Source organism: Rhipicephalus sanguineus, chromosome 1 (genome assembly GCF_013339695.2).
Source record: "Rhipicephalus sanguineus isolate Rsan-2018 chromosome 1, BIME_Rsan_1.4, whole genome shotgun sequence".
Lineage (NCBI taxonomy): Eukaryota > Metazoa > Arthropoda > Arachnida > Ixodida > Ixodidae > Rhipicephalus > Rhipicephalus sanguineus.
This window is the reverse complement of record NC_051176.1, coordinates 317,635,020-317,656,113: the sequence shown is the minus strand read 5'-3', so window position 1 is coordinate 317,656,113 and position 21,094 is coordinate 317,635,020. Positions and strand designations below refer to the sequence as shown.

General features: G+C 46.9%; 1 protein-coding gene across 1 annotated transcript in view; it reads left to right on the top strand.

The window, feature by feature from the left end:
- The window catches only part of LOC119379464 (protein FAM184A), a 628,470-nt gene that overhangs the window by 78,167 nt on the left and 529,209 nt on the right, over positions 1-21,094 (top strand). Inside the window, exon 2 of the mRNA XM_049411992.1 lies at positions 3,202-3,333. Within this exon, the coding sequence (XP_049267949.1) occupies positions 3,202-3,333 (132 nt within the window). The remainder of the gene's footprint in view (positions 1-3,201; positions 3,334-21,094) is intronic.

Here is a 21,094-nt window from a genome sequence, read left to right as displayed (position 1 = left end):
CTGCTCCGACAAATATTGATGATGAGTAGACGCCAATGCGACGGCGGAAACAAGCGTCCGTCTTGAAGGACAACTTAGCAATGTGCATGTTTGGACTACTTGGTAATCAATTTACGCTACTTTAGCGTAAACAAAGAAATTGCAATACACACAAGCGCTGGCTGAAAAAAAAACTCACATTTTTCTGTCAGACTGCTCGCAGAAATCCGTCGCAGATTTTCTGCAAAACAAGCTCAAATTGTTAAATTTGATGACCCGTTTCACCGAAAAACTTGGAGGAAGTGCTAGATTATTTAAAGCAGAATCACAGGACAAAAATGTCAGCTTTTACAGTTAGCGCTTGTATGTGTCGCAATTTTTCATCCCTTGCCTGTGAAGTTTGCAAGGTAAGTGTAACTGGTAGCGAAGCTTCCATAGAAGCCCATACGTTCAGAGAATGGCTGCTCATCAGCTGCTCATGGGGCTTAGCGCCATCTGTGTAAGAGAGAACACTTCCGGCGAAACAAACAATAAAGCGGATGTGACGCAATATCCGGTAAAAAAATGACGTCGTTTTGTTGGCACTAGCGCGAAATTTTTTAGGCTAAGGAATCGCTAAGGACTCGCGCTACGGCGAGACGGCAAGCCCTTGGCGAGTGCGCTTGAAGCCAACGCTACCTAAACTAATATCGATCCGTGACTACACAGCGGTGTTTAAGCGTACCACCTTTGAATTCGCCTTGGTTTTACTAGGAAACCTTATTCTTGGAGCTTTTATTCTGCGTACGTGTCATCTTCCACAGCGTGAATAAAGTAGGCAGCAGCGTACCTGTCATGTTTCAGCGGTGCTTATTTGCTTCGCACATGCACAGGGGACTTGAAGAGCGCATTGCATGTGTGCTTCAGTTCTAACGAGAAGAAATGATGTCTGGTCACGCCAAAATAATGATACTTCAGTTTTATTCAATGTTCACAATAATGCAATTTTATCTCACCCTACACATTGAGCAACAAACGTTGTAGTAAGTACAGAAAGTGCCTACACTACGTGCACTATGCTTTGCCTTATGTTCCAATAAATTAACCTTGTGTGTAACGTATCCGGACATGCGAATTGTAGCGCGACAGATAACTCAGCAATCTGCTCACCGATAGCAGGAAATATAGTAGGCACCGCGTGTTCACGAAAGAAACCGAGCAGCAGGAATACTGATCCATGAAAATCCAGCGAGCACACTAAACCGAACCGCTGCCGCCCGGTGTCTTATCTAGAAGAGAGGGGTCTCCAGGCATACGCATGTTCCTATTGCATCCTTGGAACACCACATCGTTCCCGCGAGTACTGAGGAAAGCATACGGCGTGAAATGTTAGCCGTGTCGTGCCGTTGCCCGTTGAGCCAACACGTTCACCAACGATGAAACGCACCTCCCAACTTCGCGCACACCAAAATCAAATTCTCAGCGCAATAATTCACAGCGAGTATGCAAGTGCGAAACCCCAGAGCACGGTAGGGAGCGTGTCGTTGCAGACGACAAACTAACGTAGTGGGTTCAATGCACCGCAAGGGCTGCACTGAATAACAATGACGTGCGCCTCTCTTCAGGGGGCGCTAAGAAAAATGTTTTTCGTAATAATTAAACACTCATACATTCTTGGCACACTGCACCTATATAATATTGTTCGCGAAAGAAATGTAATATGTAAAACACAAAGATTGCTTCGCCCTTGAATGAAACTTGGTTTTTCGCTATTAGTGTTTGTTCCCTCCAAACATAGTCGCGCTTCAATCGCAGCACACATAACTCCACTTGCTGGTGTCGTTGGCAATAGGTTCTGAACCGCTTTTCGCCCGAGGCTTCGCGACCTATTTGGATCGACCTTGAAATTTGCGCTAAAGTAGCATTACTCTTGAAGGCCTTACTTTCGCCAGAGCTAAAAACAAGTTTAAAAAAACTAAATACGTCATGCACGCCATCTTTGCAATGCGAATCTCGAAGGCTATGCTTTTGTTCGCGGCAAGCAAAAGTACGTTATGCGGGTCGCTTGCGCCACTCGTGGGGCTATAATCTTAGGGTCAAGCCAAGCCAAGCTGCGTGAAAAGTTAACATATGGCCGCTCTCTTGCTAGGTCGCTCGGCCGGCTCGGAGCGCGATTCGCGACGTATACAATACGGGAACAGTTCCTCACATAGAGTTTCATACAATAACCTAGAGAGGAAACTGGCGCTGCGATCGTTCAATCACCATGGGAATGATGGGAAGTACACGCTTCGTATTGGATTTCGTTAGCTAGCGAACTGTCTACGGATCTTTTTCTACAGTTTCAGTTTCGTTCTTTGAGAGGCGTAGGCAGTGGGGTGCGTTGCAAAGCACTCAAGCAGTGCCTTTGTTGCTCAAAGAGGCTGAAGACCGCTAGGTTTCTTGGTTTGCTGCCACGTTGCAGCTTTGCAGGTTCTATTTGACAGTTTTAGCAAATCGACTGCAAACCGACGGCGAAGCTAAGTAGACGCACCGTCAAGCTCCTCTGACTCGACTTCACAACAAAACGAGAGATGCCATGGGGGCAGGCCACTTGAACAGACGCATCTGGCATCGCCGCAGATGATACCTTAAGTGTTTCTCACTCAATACGCTGCTTTCATTTCCATAAATAGATAATGCGCACTTTCGAGAGCAAGACAAGCGCGCTTGATTTCTGGCTACGCCCCTGGTGTGTGTGTTTGTTTTAATGTGTAGTAAATGTCCTGCGTGCTGTGCATCATGGCAGGCCCACTGGAAGATAAAGTATGCGAAAGCTTTGCTGTAAAGTATTCACGTAGTACAAAGTTTTCAACAAGAGGAACTCCATCAGCCCAGCAGATTGTGAGACCAATCATTATACACAGCACCAGAGCTGAAAATGAAATATAGGCTTAGGATTGCAATAACATTTATGTTTCTTTGTTCTAGCGATCATCCACCGTCGTTTTTTCTTATCCGCCGCGGTGGTCTAGTGGTGATGGTGCTCGACTGCTGACCCGAGAGTCGCGGGACCGAATCCCAGCCGCGGCGGCCGCATTTTCGATGCAGGCAAAAATGCTTGAGGCCCGTGTGCTTAGATTTAGGCGCACGTTAAAGAACCCTAACTGTCTGAAATTGCCGGAGCCCTCCACAACGCCGTATCTCATAATCATAAAGTGGGCGCACAACTCCAACAAATATATTGCCGTCTCTTTCCCGCAGGTTGTGTACACGCTCAACAACCGTGCAGAGGACCAGGAGGCGCTGATGTTGGCCATGAAGCAGCTGCACGAGGAAGACGTAAAGCGCGTCACACGAGACGCCAACGACAAGATGGCACGGTACCAGAACCAGGTATGTGCGCCTCATGGCGCTGAAGGAGGAGGCCGGGGTACTGACACAAAGATTCGCGGGCGAGATAGCCTGTGAGATCGATTCCCGTGAAATATCATCTGCAAAATATTGTCACGGGCGGAGAAAATGGCAGAGAATGACGACGACGAAGTGCTGAGCGGTACGCGCTTGGACTGCGGCAGCGTTGTACGCTTTTGCTATCGAATATACCCTGCGTATGTAGTTTCTTTCCCGTAACATCTTTGGTGGAGGTGCGAATGTGGCTTGCGATATGTTGCAATATGCAACAGCGAATACGGCTTGCAAGGTATGTTATATGAACGTTGAAGTTCGCGTGCGCGATCCAGCGCTATACGCCGCACCTTGCGGCGTTGACACCCTTGAAAGTGACTCAACAGTGACCCTCCTACTTCCCCGACGTTACCACGCTGCGGCCGCTACAACAAGTAATGATGACGTCATTTACGCCATTTCTCTTTTGTCGCGCTAGCGCCAGCAGACCACTTTTCGGTGGCTGCTCGCGAGTCCGTGGCCACGGCGCAAGCGTTGAAATTTTTGTTTGGCGACACTGCTTTCCCGTTTCCTGTTCGAAAGGACTCCTTCATGCGTACCGCGCGGAAGTGCGTCACAGTTCTGTGTGCTGACGTGGTCGAGCGTTGAACACGATAGGTGGTGATAGTTACACACGGCGGCTTGTCGTTTTACAGCGAAAGCTGTTATGAGATCACAACAAGGGCCGTTTTTGGCGCCGTAGTTGTCCGCCGCTGCCGGTGTCCGTAACCACTATCGCTCGAAATAAGAAAAAAAAAACGAAATAAGGAAACATTTCCAGGATGGAACGTGGTTCGAACCTGGGCCCTCTGCGTGGGAGCCCAGTGTTCTACCACAGAGCCATGCCGGTGTTTGAAACTGCGCTGCAAAAAGACCCTATACAGGCTTCATGTCGCGAAGGTACCACATTAACACATGTAATGTAGCGTGGTAGAAGGGTACAATAACAACCAAGCGTCACACAACGCGAATTTTGTAACCAAGCGTCACACAATGCGAATTGCGCAACGAGTGGGTTGTTGAATGCTTCCAACCCATTACAGAGGGCTCTCCCATAATACTTCATCGTCATCAGCCACGGCATCAACAAAGCGCACATAATGCCTTAAAGGTGTTTAGCGGGTACTACGATTCTCCGCAGAATGAAGAAAAATGAAATAGTGGCTGCTTCCCTACTTCAAAAAATTATGATCATCTATAGCATAGTGGGCACCTCGCAAGTGCACTTCTATTGGTTGCCAAGAAAGCCCATAAGACTCCCATGATCAATTTCCTCAGGGTCTCAATAAAGGTAATTCGCTCTCTCGCTCTCTCTTTCTCACGCTAACGTGTTTTATAAAGCGTGGCGGGAGAGTTCAATAATGACCGGGCGTCACACAATGCGAATTACGTAGTGGGTCTTTTAAAGCTTCCAACCCATTAGGAAGGGCTCAGTCATAATACTTCATCTTCATCAACCGTCGCACCAAGTAAGTGCACATGATGCCTTACAGATGGCAGCTCGCTTCTCCACAGAATGACGAGTAATGTCGTGGTGTGTAGCCACAAGAGAGTTTATAAAGCGCTCTAGAAACGCCGCTCTCCCAGCTTTCGCTGTGACTGTGCTGCGCTTTCCGCGCAGGCCTGGCGTTTTTCGGAGCTCTCTCAAACCGAAACAGAGAGTGGTCGGTAATCAGGAGCCCATAATTAATTTCCGGACGCGCGCTGCAGCAAACAATGTGCCGTGTTACTACTAACAGGCCCCCAGCAAAACATTGCAGCAAAAGAACGCGAGGCCAAAACTTGTGTATCTGTACCAGTTTAAAGGACAGCAACTAGCCCGTAGTAAAACTGCGCTGCTCGAAGATGGGGGAGGGAAGCTTCTTTTTGCGGAGATACAGCGCTACCTAGATGAAATTGAACATTTAGAACCATTTAAAGTATTAGGGTGTTTTTCATTTTGTATAGAACACGCGTCCTCACACACCTTGAAATGGGCACTTTGCTTATGGAAATATATCTTTACGATGGTGTCAGTTGCTTACCCGAAAGGTACGGGTTCGACACAGGCAGCATTGGTCGAATTTCGAAGAAGGGAGCCAGGAAGTTAGATGGGCCGATGCTGTTGAGAAGTTTACGACGTGCACAGGACCGGGTTAAAGGACCTTTCTCAATCAATCCAAGAGCGGCCCGCACTATTATGATACAGAAGAACTTGAGTCTGGCCTAGGTGCTCACTGACGTCGAGCTAATCGGGAACGAAAGAACGCGTCACCGCTTCTTCACCATCGGATTACATATCCGAACGCATCTGCATGTATCGCTACACGTGAAATGTGAACGGGATAACGCGGATGGCGTACGTTTTACGAGCGGATGTATATAGTATATGTTAATTGAGCGGCATACGCGTTACCGCGTGCCGATACGGTCAAGAAGTAACATATATCTAGGTGTGTCGAGATAAGATCGAAAGCGAGGTTCCGGTCACCATTCCCGATTTGGATGAAATTCACTGCAGAGACAGATGTTTGGCTGAGAACAATGGCTGGAAAGTTAGTTTTGTGAAAAAAAAACAGAGCTTTGTTCGCCTTACGAGCGGATGTATATCGTATGTGTCAGTTGAGCGGCATACGCGTTACCGCGTGCGGGTACATATGTGGGTGTGTACAGATAAGATCGAAAGCCAGGTACCGGTCACCATTCCCGATTTGGATGAAATTCACTGCAGAGACAGATGTTTGGCTGAGAACAATGGCTGGAAAGTTAGTTTTGTGAAAAAAAAAACAGAGCTTTGTTCGCCTTACGAGCGGATGTATATCGTATGTGTCAGTTGAGCGGCATACGCGTTACCGCGTGCGGGTACATATGTGGGTGTGTACAGATAAGATCGAAAGCCAGGTACCGGTCACCATTCCCGATTTTAATGAAATTCACTGCAGAGACAGATGTTTGGCTGAGAACAATGGCTGGAAAGTTAGTTTTGTGAAAAAAAAAACAGAGCTTTGTTCGCCTTACGAGCGGATGTATATCGTATGTGTCAGTTGAGCGGCATACGCGTTACCGCGTGCGGGTACATATGTGGGTGTGTACAGATAAGATCGAAAGCCAGGTACCGGTCACCATTCCCGATTTTAATGAAATTCACTGCAGAGACAGATGTTTGGCTGAGAACAATGGCTGGAAAGTTAGTTTTGTGAAAAAAAAAACAGAGCTTTGTTCGCCTTACGAGCGGATGTATATCGTATGTGTCAGTTGAGCGGCATACGCGTTACCGCGTGCGGGTACATATGTGGGTGTGTACAGATAAGATCGAAAGCCAGGTACCGGTCACCATTCCCGATTTTAATGAAATTCACTGCAGAGACAGATGTTTGGCTGAGAACAATGGCTGGAAAGTTAGTTTTGTGAAAAAAAAAACAGAGCTTTGTTCGCCTTACGAGCGGATGTATATCGTATGTGTCAGTTGAGCGGCATACGCGTTACCGCGTGCGGGTACATATGTGGGTGTGTACAGATAAGATCGAAAGCCAGGTACCGGTCACCATTCCCGATTTTAATGAAATTCACTGCAGAGACAGATGTTTGGCTGAGAACAATGGCTGGAAAGTTAGTTTTGTGAAAAAAAAAACAGAGCTTTGTTCGCCTTACGAGCGGATGTATATCGTATGTGTCAGTTGAGCGGCATACGCGTTACCGCGTGCGGGTACATATGTGGGTGTGTACAGATAAGATCGAAAGCCAGGTACCGGTCACCATTCCCGATTTTAATGAAATTCACTGCAGAGACAGATGTTTGGCTGAGAACAATGGCTGGAAAGTTAGTTTTGTGAAAAAAAAAACAGAGCTTTGTTCGCCTTACGAGCGGATGTATATCGTATGTGTCAGTTGAGCGGCATACGCGTTACCGCGTGCGGGTACATATGTGGGTGTGTACAGATAAGATCGAAAGCCAGGTACCGGTCACCATTCCCGATTTTAATGAAATTCACTGCAGAGACAGATGTTTGGCTGAGAACAATGGCTGGAAAGTTAGTTTGTGAAAAAAAAAACAGAGCTTTGTTCGCCTTACGAGCGGATGTATATCGTATGTGTCAGTTGAGCGGCATACGCGTTACCGCGTGCGGGTACATATGTGGGTGTGTACAGATAAGATCGAAAGCCAGGTACCGGTCACCATTCCCGATTTTAATGAAATTCACTGCAGAGACAGATGTTTGGCTGAGAACAATGGCTGGAAAGTTTTGTGAAAAAAAAAACAGAGCTTTGTTCGCCTTACGAGCGGATGTATATCGTATGTGTCAGTTGAGCGGCATACGCGTTACCGCGTGCGGGTACATATGTGGGTGTGTACAGATAAGATCGAAAGCCAGGTACCGGTCACCATTCCCGATTTTAATGAAATTCACTGCAGAGACAGATGTTTGGCTGAGAACAATGGCTGGAAAGTTAGTTTTGTGAAAAAAAAAACAGAGCTTTGTTCGCCTTACGAGCGGATGTATATCGTATGTGTCAGTTGAGCGGCATACGCGTTACCGCGTGCGGGTACATATGTGGGTGTGTACAGATAAGATCGAAAGCCAGGTACCGGTCACCATTCCCGATTTTAATGAAATTCACTGCAGAGACAGATGTTTGGCTGAGAACAATGGCTGGAAAGTTAGTTTTGTGAAAAAAAAAACAGAGCTTTGTTCGCCTTACGAGCGGATGTATATCGTATGTGTCAGTTGAGCGGCATACGCGTTACCGCGTGCGGGTACATATGTGGGTGTGTACAGATAAGATCGAAAGCCAGGTACCGGTCACCATTCCCGATTTTAATGAAATTCACTGCAGAGACAGATGTTTGGCTGAGAACAATGGCTGGAAAGTTAGTTTTGTGAAAAAAAAAACAGAGCTTTGTTCGCCTTACGAGCGGATGTATATCGTATGTGTCAGTTGAGCGGCATACGCGTTACCGCGTGCGGGTACATATGTGGGTGTGTACAGATAAGATCGAAAGCCAGGTACCGGTCACCATTCCCGATTTTAATGAAATTCACTGCAGAGACAGATGTTTGGCTGAGAACAATGGCTGGAAAGTTAGTTTTGTGAAAAAAAAAACAGAGCTTTGTTCGCCTTACGAGCGGATGTATATCGTATGTGTCAGTTGAGCGGCATACGCGTTACCGCGTGCGGGTACATATGTGGGTGTGTACAGATAAGATCGAAAGCCAGGTACCGGTCACCATTCCCGATTTTAATGAAATTCACTGCAGAGACAGATGTTTGGCTGAGAACAATGGCTGGAAAGTTAGTTTTGTGAAAAAAAAAACAGAGCTTTGTTCGCCTTACGAGCGGATGTATATCGTATGTGTCAGTTGAGCGGCATACGCGTTACCGCGTGCGGGTACATATGTGGGTGTGTACAGATAAGATCGAAAGCCAGGTACCGGTCACCATTCCCGATTTTAATGAAATTCACTGCAGAGACAGATGTTTGGCTGAGAACAATGGCTGGAAAGTTAGTTTTGTGAAAAAAAAAACAGAGCTTTGTTCGCCTTACGAGCGGATGTATATCGTATGTGTCAGTTGAGCGGCATACGCGTTACCGCGTGCGGGTACATATGTGGGTGTGTACAGATAAGATCGAAAGCCAGGTACCGGTCACCATTCCCGATTTTAATGAAATTCACTGCAGAGACAGATGTTTGGCTGAGAACAATGGCTGGAAAGTTAGTTTTGTGAAAAAAAAAACAGAGCTTTGTTCGCCTTACGAGCGGATGTATATCGTATGTGTCAGTTGAGCGGCATACGCGTTACCGCGTGCGGGTACATATGTGGGTGTGTACAGATAAGATCGAAAGCCAGGTACCGGTCACCATTCCCGATTTTAATGAAATTCACTGCAGAGACAGATGTTTGGCTGAGAACAATGGCTGGAAAGTTAGTTTTGTGAAAAAAAAAACAGAGCTTTGTTCGCCTTACGAGCGGATGTATATCGTATGTGTCAGTTGAGCGGCATACGCGTTACCGCGTGCGGGTACATATGTGGGTGTGTACAGATAAGATCGAAAGCCAGGTACCGGTCACCATTCCCGATTTTAATGAAATTCACTGCAGAGACAGATGTTTGGCTGAGAACAATGGCTGGAAAGTTAGTTTTGTGAAAAAAAAAACAGAGCTTTGTTCGCCTTACGAGCGGATGTATATCGTATGTGTCAGTTGAGCGGCATACGCGTTACCGCGTGCGGGTACATATGTGGGTGTGTACAGATAAGATCGAAAGCCAGGTACCGGTCACCATTCCCGATTTTAATGAAATTCACTGCAGAGACAGATGTTTGGCTGAGAACAATGGCTGGAAAGTTAGTTTTGTGAAAAAAAAAACAGAGCTTTGTTCGCCTTACGAGCGGATGTATATCGTATGTGTCAGTTGAGCGGCATACGCGTTACCGCGTGCGGGTACATATGTGGGTGTGTACAGATAAGATCGAAAGCCAGGTACCGGTCACCATTCCCGATTTTAATGAAATTCACTGCAGAGACAGATGTTTGGCTGAGAACAATGGCTGGAAAGTTAGTTTTGTGAAAAAAAAACAGAGCTTTGTTCGCCTTACGAGCGGATGTATATCGTATGTGTCAGTTGAGCGGCATACGCGTTACCGCGTGCGGGTACATATGTGGGTGTGTACAGATAAGATCGAAAGCCAGGTACCGGTCACCATTCCCGATTTTAATGAAATTCACTGCAGAGACAGATGTTTGGCTGAGAACAATGGCTGGAAAGTTAGTTTTGTGAAAAAAAAAACAGAGCTTTGTTCGCCTTACGAGCGGATGTATATCGTATGTGTCAGTTGAGCGGCATACGCGTTACCGCGTGCGGGTACATATGTGGGTGTGTACAGATAAGATCGAAAGCCAGGTACCGGTCACCATTCCCGATTTTAATGAAATTCACTGCAGAGACAGATGTTTGGCTGAGAACAATGGCTGGAAAGTTAGTTTTGTGAAAAAAAAAACAGAGCTTTGTTCGCCTTACGAGCGGATGTATATCGTATGTGTCAGTTGAGCGGCATACGCGTTACCGCGTGCGGGTACATATGTGGGTGTGTACAGATAAGATCGAAAGCCAGGTACCGGTCACCATTCCCGATTTTAATGAAATTCACTGCAGAGACAGATGTTTGGCTGAGAACAATGGCTGGAAAGTTAGTTTTGTGAAAAAAAAAACAGAGCTTTGTTCGCCTTACGAGCGGATGTATATCGTATGTGTCAGTTGAGCGGCATACGCGTTACCGCGTGCGGGTACATATGTGGGTGTGTACAGATAAGATCGAAAGCCAGGTACCGGTCACCATTCCCGATTTTAATGAAATTCACTGCAGAGACAGATGTTTGGCTGAGAACAATGGCTGGAAAGTTAGTTTTGTGAAAAAAAAAACAGAGCTTTGTTCGCCTTACGAGCGGATGTATATCGTATGTGTCAGTTGAGCGGCATACGCGTTACCGCGTGCGGGTACATATGTGGGTGTGTACAGATAAGATCGAAAGCCAGGTACCGGTCACCATTCCCGATTTTAATGAAATTCACTGCAGAGACAGATGTTTGGCTGAGAACAATGGCTGGAAAGTTAGTTTTGTGAAAAAAAAAACAGAGCTTTGTTCGCCTTACGAGCGGATGTATATCGTATGTGTCAGTTGAGCGGCATACGCGTTACCGCGTGCGGGTACATATGTGGGTGTGTACAGATAAGATCGAAAGCCAGGTACCGGTCACCATTCCCGATTTTAATGAAATTCACTGCAGAGACAGATGTTTGGCTGAGAACAATGGCTGGAAAGTTAGTTTTGTGAAAAAAAAAACAGAGCTTTGTTCGCCTTACGAGCGGATGTATATCGTATGTGTCAGTTGAGCGGCATACGCGTTACCGCGTGCGGGTACATATGTGGGTGTGTACAGATAAGATCGAAAGCCAGGTACCGGTCACCATTCCCGATTTTAATGAAATTCACTGCAGAGACAGATGTTTGGCTGAGAACAATGGCTGGAAAGTTAGTTTTGTGAAAAAAAAAACAGAGCTTTGTTCGCCTTACGAGCGGATGTATATCGTATGTGTCAGTTGAGCGGCATACGCGTTACCGCGTGCGGGTACATATGTGGGTGTGTACAGATAAGATCGAAAGCCAGGTACCGGTCACCATTCCCGATTTTAATGAAATTCACTGCAGAGACAGATGTTTGGCTGAGAACAATGGCTGGAAAGTTAGTTTTGTGAAAAAAAAAACAGAGCTTTGTTCGCCTTACGAGCGGATGTATATCGTATGTGTCAGTTGAGCGGCATACGCGTTACCGCGTGCGGGTACATATGTGGGTGTGTACAGATAAGATCGAAAGCCAGGTACCGGTCACCATTCCCGATTTTAATGAAATTCACTGCAGAGACAGATGTTTGGCTGAGAACAATGGCTGGAAAGTTAGTTTTGTGAAAAAAAAAACAGAGCTTTGTTCGCCTTACGAGCGGATGTATATCGTATGTGTCAGTTGAGCGGCATACGCGTTACCGCGTGCGGGTACATATGTGGGTGTGTACAGATAAGATCGAAAGCCAGGTACCGGTCACCATTCCCGATTTTAATGAAATTCACTGCAGAGACAGATGTTTGGCTGAGAACAATGGCTGGAAAGTTAGTTTTGTGAAAAAAAAAACAGAGCTTTGTTCGCCTTACGAGCGGATGTATATCGTATGTGTCAGTTGAGCGGCATACGCGTTACCGCGTGCGGGTACATATGTGGGTGTGTACAGATAAGATCGAAAGCCAGGTACCGGTCACCATTCCCGATTTTAATGAAATTCACTGCAGAGACAGATGTTTGGCTGAGAACAATGGCTGGAAAGTTAGTTTTGTGAAAAAAAAAACAGAGCTTTGTTCGCCTTACGAGCGGATGTATATCGTATGTGTCAGTTGAGCGGCATACGCGTTACCGCGTGCGGGTACATATGTGGGTGTGTACAGATAAGATCGAAAGCCAGGTACCGGTCACCATTCCCGATTTTAATGAAATTCACTGCAGAGACAGATGTTTGGCTGAGAACAATGGCTGGAAAGTTAGTTTTGTGAAAAAAAAAACAGAGCTTTGTTCGCCTTACGAGCGGATGTATATCGTATGTGTCAGTTGAGCGGCATACGCGTTACCGCGTGCGGGTACATATGTGGGTGTGTACAGATAAGATCGAAAGCCAGGTACCGGTCACCATTCCCGATTTTAATGAAATTCACTGCAGAGACAGATGTTTGGCTGAGAACAATGGCTGGAAAGTTAGTTTTGTGAAAAAAAAAACAGAGCTTTGTTCGCCTTACGAGCGGATGTATATCGTATGTGTCAGTTGAGCGGCATACGCGTTACCGCGTGCGGGTACATATGTGGGTGTGTACAGATAAGATCGAAAGCCAGGTACCGGTCACCATTCCCGATTTTAATGAAATTCACTGCAGAGACAGATGTTTGGCTGAGAACAATGGCTGGAAGTTAGTTTGTGAAAAAAAAAACAGAGCTTTGTTCGCCTTACGAGCGGATGTATATCGTATGTGTCAGTTGAGCGGCATACGCGTTACCGCGTGCGGGTACATATGTGGGTGTGTACAGATAAGATCGAAAGCCAGGTACCGGTCACCATTCCCGATTTTAATGAAATTCACTGCAGAGACAGATGTTTGGCTGAGAACAATGGCTGGGAAGTTAGTTTGTGAAAAAAAAAACAGAGCTTTGTTCGCCTTACGAGCGGATGTATATCGTATGTGTCAGTTGAGCGGCATACGCGTTACCGCGTGCGGGTACATATGTGGGTGTGTACAGATAAGATCGAAAGCCAGGTACCGGTCACCATTCCCGATTTTAATGAAATTCACTGCAGAGACAGATGTTTGGCTGAGAACAATGGCTGGAAGTTAGTTTGTGAAAAAAAAAACAGAGCTTTGTTCGCCTTACGAGCGGATGTATATCGTATGTGTCAGTTGAGCGGCATACGCGTTACCGCGTGCGGGTACATATGTGGGTGTGTACAGATAAGATCGAAAGCCAGGTACCGGTCACCATTCCCGATTTTAATGAAATTCACTGCAGAGACAGATGTTTGGCTGAGAACAATGGCTGGAAAGTTAGTTTTGTGAAAAAAAAAACAGAGCTTTGTTCGCCTTACGAGCGGATGTATATCGTATGTGTCAGTTGAGCGGCATACGCGTTACCGCGTGCGGGTACATATGTGGGTGTGTACAGATAAGATCGAAAGCCAGGTACCGGTCACCATTCCCGATTTTAATGAAATTCACTGCAGAGACAGATGTTTGGCTGAGAACAATGGCTGGAAGTTAGTTTGTGAAAAAAAAAACAGAGCTTTGTTCGCCTTACGAGCGGATGTATATCGTATGTGTCAGTTGAGCGGCATACGCGTTACCGCGTGCGGGTACATATGTGGGTGTGTACAGATAAGATCGAAAGCCAGGTACCGGTCACCATTCCCGATTTTAATGAAATTCACTGCAGAGACAGATGTTTGGCTGAGAACAATGGCTGGAAGTTAGTTTGTGAAAAAAAAAACAGAGCTTTGTTCGCCTTACGAGCGGATGTATATCGTATGTGTCAGTTGAGCGGCATACGCGTTACCGCGTGCGGGTACATATGTGGGTGTGTACAGATAAGATCGAAAGCCAGGTACCGGTCACCATTCCCGATTTTGATGAAATTCACTGCAGAGACAGATGTTTGGCTGAGAACAATGGCTGGAAGTTAGTTTGTGAAAAAAAAAACAGAGCTTTGTTCGCCTTACGAGCGGATGTATATCGTATGTGTCAGTTGAGCGGCATACGCGTTACCGCGTGCGGGTACATATGTGGGTGTGTACAGATAAGATCGAAAGCCAGGTACCGGTCACCATTCCCGATTTTAATGAAATTCACTGCAGAGACAGATGTTTGGCTGAGAACAATGGCTGGAAAGTTAGTTTTGTGAAAAAAAAACAGAGCTTTGTTCGCCTTACGAGCGGATGTATATCGTATGTGTCAGTTGAGCGGCATACGCGTTACCGCGTGCGGGTACATATGTGGGTGTGTACAGATAAGATCGAAAGCCAGGTACCGGTCACCATTCCCGATTTTAATGAAATTCACTGCAGAGACAGATGTTTGGCTGAGAACAATGGCTGGGAAGTTTTGTGAAAAAAAAAACAACGCTTTGTTCGCCTTACGAGCGGATGTATATCGCATGTGTCAGTTGAGCGGCATACGCGTTACCGCGTGCGGGTACATATGTGGGTGTGTACAGATAAGATCGAAAGCCAGGTACCGGTCACCATTCCCGATTTTAATGAAATTCACTGCAGAGACAGATGTTTGGCTGAGAACAATGGCTGGGAAGTTTTGTGAAAAAAAAACAAAGCTTTGTTCGCCTTACGAGCGGATGTATATCGCATGTGTCAGTTGAGCGGCATACGCGTTACCGCGTGCGGGTACATATGTGGGTGTGTACAGATAAGATCGAAAGCCAGGTACCGGTCACCATTCCCGATTTTAATGAAATTCACTGCAGAGACAGATGTTTGGCTGAGAACAATGGCTGGGAAGTTTTGTGAAAAAAAAACAAAGCTTTGTTCGCCTTACGAGCGGATGTATATCGCATGTGTCAGTTGAGCGGCATACGCGTTACCGCGTGCGGGTACATATGTGGGTGTGTACAGATAAGATCGAAAGCCAGGTACCGGTCACCATTCCCGATTTTAATGAAATTCACTGCAGAGACAGATGTTTGGCTGAGAACAATGGCTGGGAAGTTTTGTGAAAAAAAAACAACGCTTTGTTCGCCTTACGAGCGGATGTATATCGTATGTGTCAGTTGAGCGGCATACGCGTTACCGCGTGCGGGTACATATGTGGGTGTGTACAGATAAGATCGAAAGCCAGGTACCGGTCACCGTTCCCGATTTTAATGAAATTCACTGAAGACACAGGTATTAGGGTCAGAACAACGGCCGCGAAGTTAGTTTTGCGAAAAAAAGTTTGTTCGCCTTAGGAGCTGATGTATATCGTATGTGTTAGTTGTGTGGCGTGTTACTTGTCAAGCGAAATTTTGTTCCGTTAAAAAAATATAATACATTTTTGTGGCAAAAAACAGGTTTCAGACAACAGCCAATTTCGCGATTTCTGAAATTTGAGCGCAACTGGGAAAAAAACTGTGCACTTTCAGGTCACAATATTTATTCCCATCAAAGAACAAGAGAAATGCAATCCTATGACTATATCATTTCTCTTACCAGTCTAAGGGCTCTTGAGGGAAGAAAATCACAAACTTGGCAAACCGCACAAAACACCTGTATTTCAGGAAATTAATATTGTGAGGATAATAAAATTCAGCTAATAATAAATTGGATATTTGTGCTCACTTTTAAAATAATTTTCGTGGTTCTATCGCGCTTCCTCTTACTTCAGAATTGTAACGAAACGTAAGTGCTTTTCAAAAGCGCCGATGTTTGCAAATAGTTTTCTCAAAAAGGTATTCTTAATTTTTTTTTTTGAAAATCCATCGATTGAAGTCACAGACATCATCTACCATTCTGCGTGAAGAAACGTTGTATGATTTTGGTTGCTAATAAGTTGTAACGTGTGACATGTGACCAAGTCAGCCTGGCGGCCGCGCCATTCGTTATGTGCTGAAGATTGCATAGTTCGCATTGTTCAAAACAATTTTACGCGTCATATACCCGTGCGCCGGTCCCGAAATCGCCGGCGGCGGCGCGCCTGTGTTTGCACCTCCGGCGACGGCGCGTGAACGGCGCGCCGTACACTGAACAAATTTAACCAGAAAACGGAGTAAACTGCTTGTCCGCTAGCGCATTTTTTTTTTACTGCATACCAGTCGAGGTAAAAATTTACTCTCATGATAACTGAGATTTTGAACGTAGAAGTGGTCGTAATTATTTACCCCGCTGAGGTTTTCAGCGAGTATAGTCAGAGAAATTTTTTACTGCCATTACAAAGGTTTTCCGGTGATTTCTGAGAGTTATTTGTCGGTCGACAGTTTATTGTGGCGGATGTAGTAGCATCTATTTACTCCCCTAACTCATTTTTCGCGGCCATTTACGGTGGTTAAAAAAATTGAGGGGTGTGAGTGCACCATGATCCATCGAAATTCGAATTTAATCAACATAGAGAACACAGTTTCCATGACATGTACAGAGGTACGCACATACCCAAACACACACACACACAACCAATGCAGAATACAACACCACATCAACCGACTGCTCGCGCTGCACAACCAACAGCGGCCACCCGGTATATATAGGCACCGCATCTTGACCTGCCATGTAGTGCCGGTAGGAGACTTATGTTTTGCGTGCTTGAACAATAAAGATTCACAGCGCACACTTAAACTTTTAAGGTTGGCGGCAAGTCGCCATGAGTCACAACGACCTTTTATAGTAAAGCCGCCTTAGCTCACCTTTTTGATTATCCAATTATTCGCTGGTACTCCGTCGTGTTGGCTGCACCCACGTTAGCAGTGCGTGATGCACAGACCCGCAATACCTAAGCACACACAAACCATGGCCATTCAACAGTTTTTTTATTGTGCAGCGGTGCACAAACACAGTAGCAGCTCATATCCAGGAACGCCGGCGAAGAAGAGCGGCGCCGCGCTTGTACCGGCTTCTTACCGACGCGGCGCTAGGCCTTTTCTAGGAGCACGGCTATGCGATCAACGACAGCTGGCGACCACAGAATGTATCTCCTGTGCAATTTTCGTCGTCGTTATTTAGACAAAAATTAAAGATAGGTGTCCGCTATTCGCGGTGTCTTACGGAATGACGCACTTACAACGAACGAGACGGCTCGCAGGCCCGGTTTTCACCGTGCTCGTACTCGCAGTGCACCGGCGGCCGCACGTTGGTTCCATCTGCCTCTTATCGGGGCTCGCCTTCGCGCTAGATGTTTCACAGCGGCGGCCGCATGGAGCGAAATACACAGTTCGGACTGTTCTGCGAAACAAAATGTATACGATGCTTGTTTCACCTGCTCGGGCGACGCACCAACACCGGCCGCTGGCCGACTCGGTGCCGACGACGTAGCGAAGCCTTTTTCTTATCGCTTCGAAGTTGTAGCCGGTCACTCTCCAGGAAGCAACCACGGACGATCACACCAGCTTGATTTTGTTGCCGCTGGGAGTGTTCTTCGTAGCTCTTCCCTTCTCCCCAGTGCAGGGTAGCAAACCGGACGTTCGTCTGGTTAACCTTCCTGCCTTTCCTCTTGTCTTTCTCTCTCTCTCTTTCGCGATTCGGCACGGAAGCGAGGTATCCGCGGTGTCCATGGGCACGGAGGCTTGCGCTCGTACTCGTACGGCTGCTCGATGATAGAAGAAGCGCCCGAGATCCAGCCTGCTGTACGCAGTCGTACACCGGCGCGAATTGAACTTGCCATCACCACAAGCAGACATATACAGCGCAAGATTCTTACACTCGCCTGCCTCCAGGGCCACTAGACAACTTACGCCAACTATATCCGAAAATCTGCAATACGGCTTTCTAGCAGGTTTTTTTTTTCTTCGAGCAAGCCCTTTCGTTTACAGACTGCTTTTCTCGCTCGTTGTGATTTTCTGCAGCTGCAGTTCCAGTGAAAGTGCGTAGGCTGAGGGTCAACAATGAGGCGCGACAATGCCATACTAGCTTAAAAAAAAAACAAAAAAAGAACATTCGTGGTGTAAGCATACCTTCACTGGAACTGGAAAGGGCGCTCATCGGCGGACAAAAGGCGCCGAAGCAGGGGGAGCGGGGGGATCTTGAGGTCACATGGTAATACTCTCAAACGGTGGTTAAAAATCACGTTACAGAAAACTCCCCACGTAGTAAAATTGGATTGTGACACCCTTTTACTACGTTCCTCAGGGGCCGGGGTAAAACCATGTCACGTAGCACTTTTACTCCGACATGAGGTCATAATTTTAGGAGCGAAGGAGTTTTCAGAGGTAATCAGAGGCAACCCCAATCTCGGCTAACTTTTGCTTACAGTGCGGGGTTCATCGGATCAGCGGCGCCGTGGCGCGGGAGGCGGAGGGGGAGGGGCGGCGTAGAACGGAACATGACGGCGGACGCTGAAAACCTGTCCAGAGTGTGCATAAAATTGCTATCGCAATCAAAAGATATAGAAAAACCGTGGATGCGAGCTCGCCTTTTTTCTGGAGAGCTGCCTTGGCTCCACTGAAAGAGTTCGTCCGTTGGACGAATCAAACAATCCGGCGCCTTTTCCATTGGTTTCGTTCTCGCCTTCACTACCCTAATTACAGGCGATATCTCCTCGCCACTTATTCCTTTGTAAAGCACGCATACAATGCCAGCACTAAGCGTTGAGCCTATCAAGATAGCGCACTTGTCGGCTACACCCTGTTATTTCCGCTTGCGCAGTCGGAAACGCACAAAATGGAGAGAAACCAGTTGGTCGCGCAAGGTGGTCATGCGAGACAAGGAGCAACGGGTGGGCGACTGCATGGCAAAGCAGGGTGGCAGACAATTTGCAAGTGACATTTCTCGTATATGAACGAATCGAGAGTATGTACCCAAACGATGTCACGTGACTCACCGTTCTGACGTCACTAAGTGCACCAAAAAGACGAGAAACGCCAAGAGAGTTCGCGCTCGTTCTTTAACAGCGAAGCTATTATATCTCGGCGTAAAGTATCTGATCGTGCTCGAAAGCTATCAGCATCACGAACGGTAATTTGCCAAAGAATTTTGGCAAATCCCAATGCGGCGTGGCCTGTAATAACCCTGATGTGTGATAGAACGAGTACATAGATCGAGAGAGGGAAGGCAAGAAACAAGTAGAAGAACAAACAGAGAGGCAGAAAGAAAGATATGAAGAAAAACTCTTCCCGAGGCCGGATTCGAAGCCGCGTACCCTCGATCCGAAGGCGAGCGTCCTACCACTCGGCTATTTAGGGGCGCTAGCAGAACACAGCATAGCCTTGTATAGTATAGAGTAGCAAGGGGGTCGGAAAAGGAAGTGAATACGAGGAGGAAAGATGTGATGGTGAGGAGGAGGGAAAGGAGAACGGGAGAGAGTGAAGCGCAGCACAGAAAAAATGACAAAGAGAGAAATTTAGTGAAAGAAGGAAAAAGAGAGACAGAGAGAACACCAACGAAAGAGCTAAAAGGAGAGAGACAAAAAGGATAGAAAGAATGAGGAGGCAAGCCTCTCGTCGTCTAGCAACCAGATACCGCACCACCAGGCCAAGCCGCGCACGTGCAGTAGCTAAGCCAAGCCTACGAAGATATCGCGCGCAACCTGCGGTCTATAATGTATAGCCTGGCTGCACCCGATCGTGTCTAGAGAGTCATCTGGCGTCCGAAGAGAGTGCATACTCCAAGAAGGAAGCCGCATATCTCGAAGCTAGCCGGTCAACGGGGAGTACGAGCGGTGACGGGCTCGTGCTTCGCTGTGCCAAGCTTCGCGTGACTTAATTCACACTGCCCGCATTTTTTGTATTTTCAGAGGCCATTTTGGGGCCCTTTAAAAAGACAGGGCTTGCAAACACGGACGCAAGAGAGTAGTCAAGAGACCACAAGCGCCGCGCTAACAAGTGAAAAATCATACAGTGGTGGAAAGGAAGGTAGACACAATCTGTGCATTCCAAGGCAAGAGGCGATACCTAACAGTCAGGTGCGCGTGGCGGTCTGAGTGAGAAATAACTGTCCCCTCATTTGACTTCTCTCTTGTGTCCGCGTTTGCACGTCCGGTCCTTTAAAGACGATAGCCTTTCTTGGGATACTTGAACGCAGAAATTTTGGTCTGTCTGTCTGTATGTCTGTCTCTCTGTCTGTCTGTCTGTCACATGATTGAGCCACTCGGCCAAAGTTTAAGAGGGGCTTGAAGCACCCCTTGGGCTTGTTGAAAAACACATCCTGCGGAAAGCTGACACGGCTATGAAGTGCTCAGCCAAATATTGCAGTCGTGCGCGCCGCGCAAATGCTACAAGTGGATCGCGAAGTTGCTGTTTCTCAGGCACTCTCGTTTCAAACAGAGGCCGGTTCTCACTCTCGTCGGTAGGCGGGGCGTCTGCCAGTTGACGTCGCGTATCTGTTTCTCCGTGTCGCAAAGGATATAGCATTCTCATCGGCCGATAGCCGACATCATCGAGAGCGGCGTTTGGATCAGATGCGCTTCATGCCACGGGGTGCCGCCACTTGCCGGCGCCGCACTCCTCAGTCTGCTAACATTACACGGTAGCCGCACTCGCGCATGCGAATCACAGCCGGAGGGTGATTCCGTTTTATGACGCGCGCTGACGTAACTTCTTTCCCCCGTGCCATCCCTCCCTGTGTAGCTTCCAGTGCGCTCGTCGGCACGCGAAAAGAGACAAAGCGCTGAGAGCGTACGCCAAAGCCCCGTAACTCCACTCATTCTTGACGGATTCGAGAAATTTTTGTGGCAATCGATTCGGGAGGCAGTAAACTCCGATACTGATGCCATTAGATTATTACGTGGAAAAGTAGTTCATGACCCCTTTAAGTACTTGCTGAACGCCCAGCCATCTTGAACTGGTAGCTGCGTTCATACATGTGACCATTGTCGATCAAAAAGCAAATATTACGCATATCTGAGGCGCAACATCAATACGTAAGTATCAGGTGGTGCATTCATGTAGTAGAAAATACATAGATACGTAATTATACAGACCCTAGTGTTTCTTAGGTTGCGCTGAAAATGC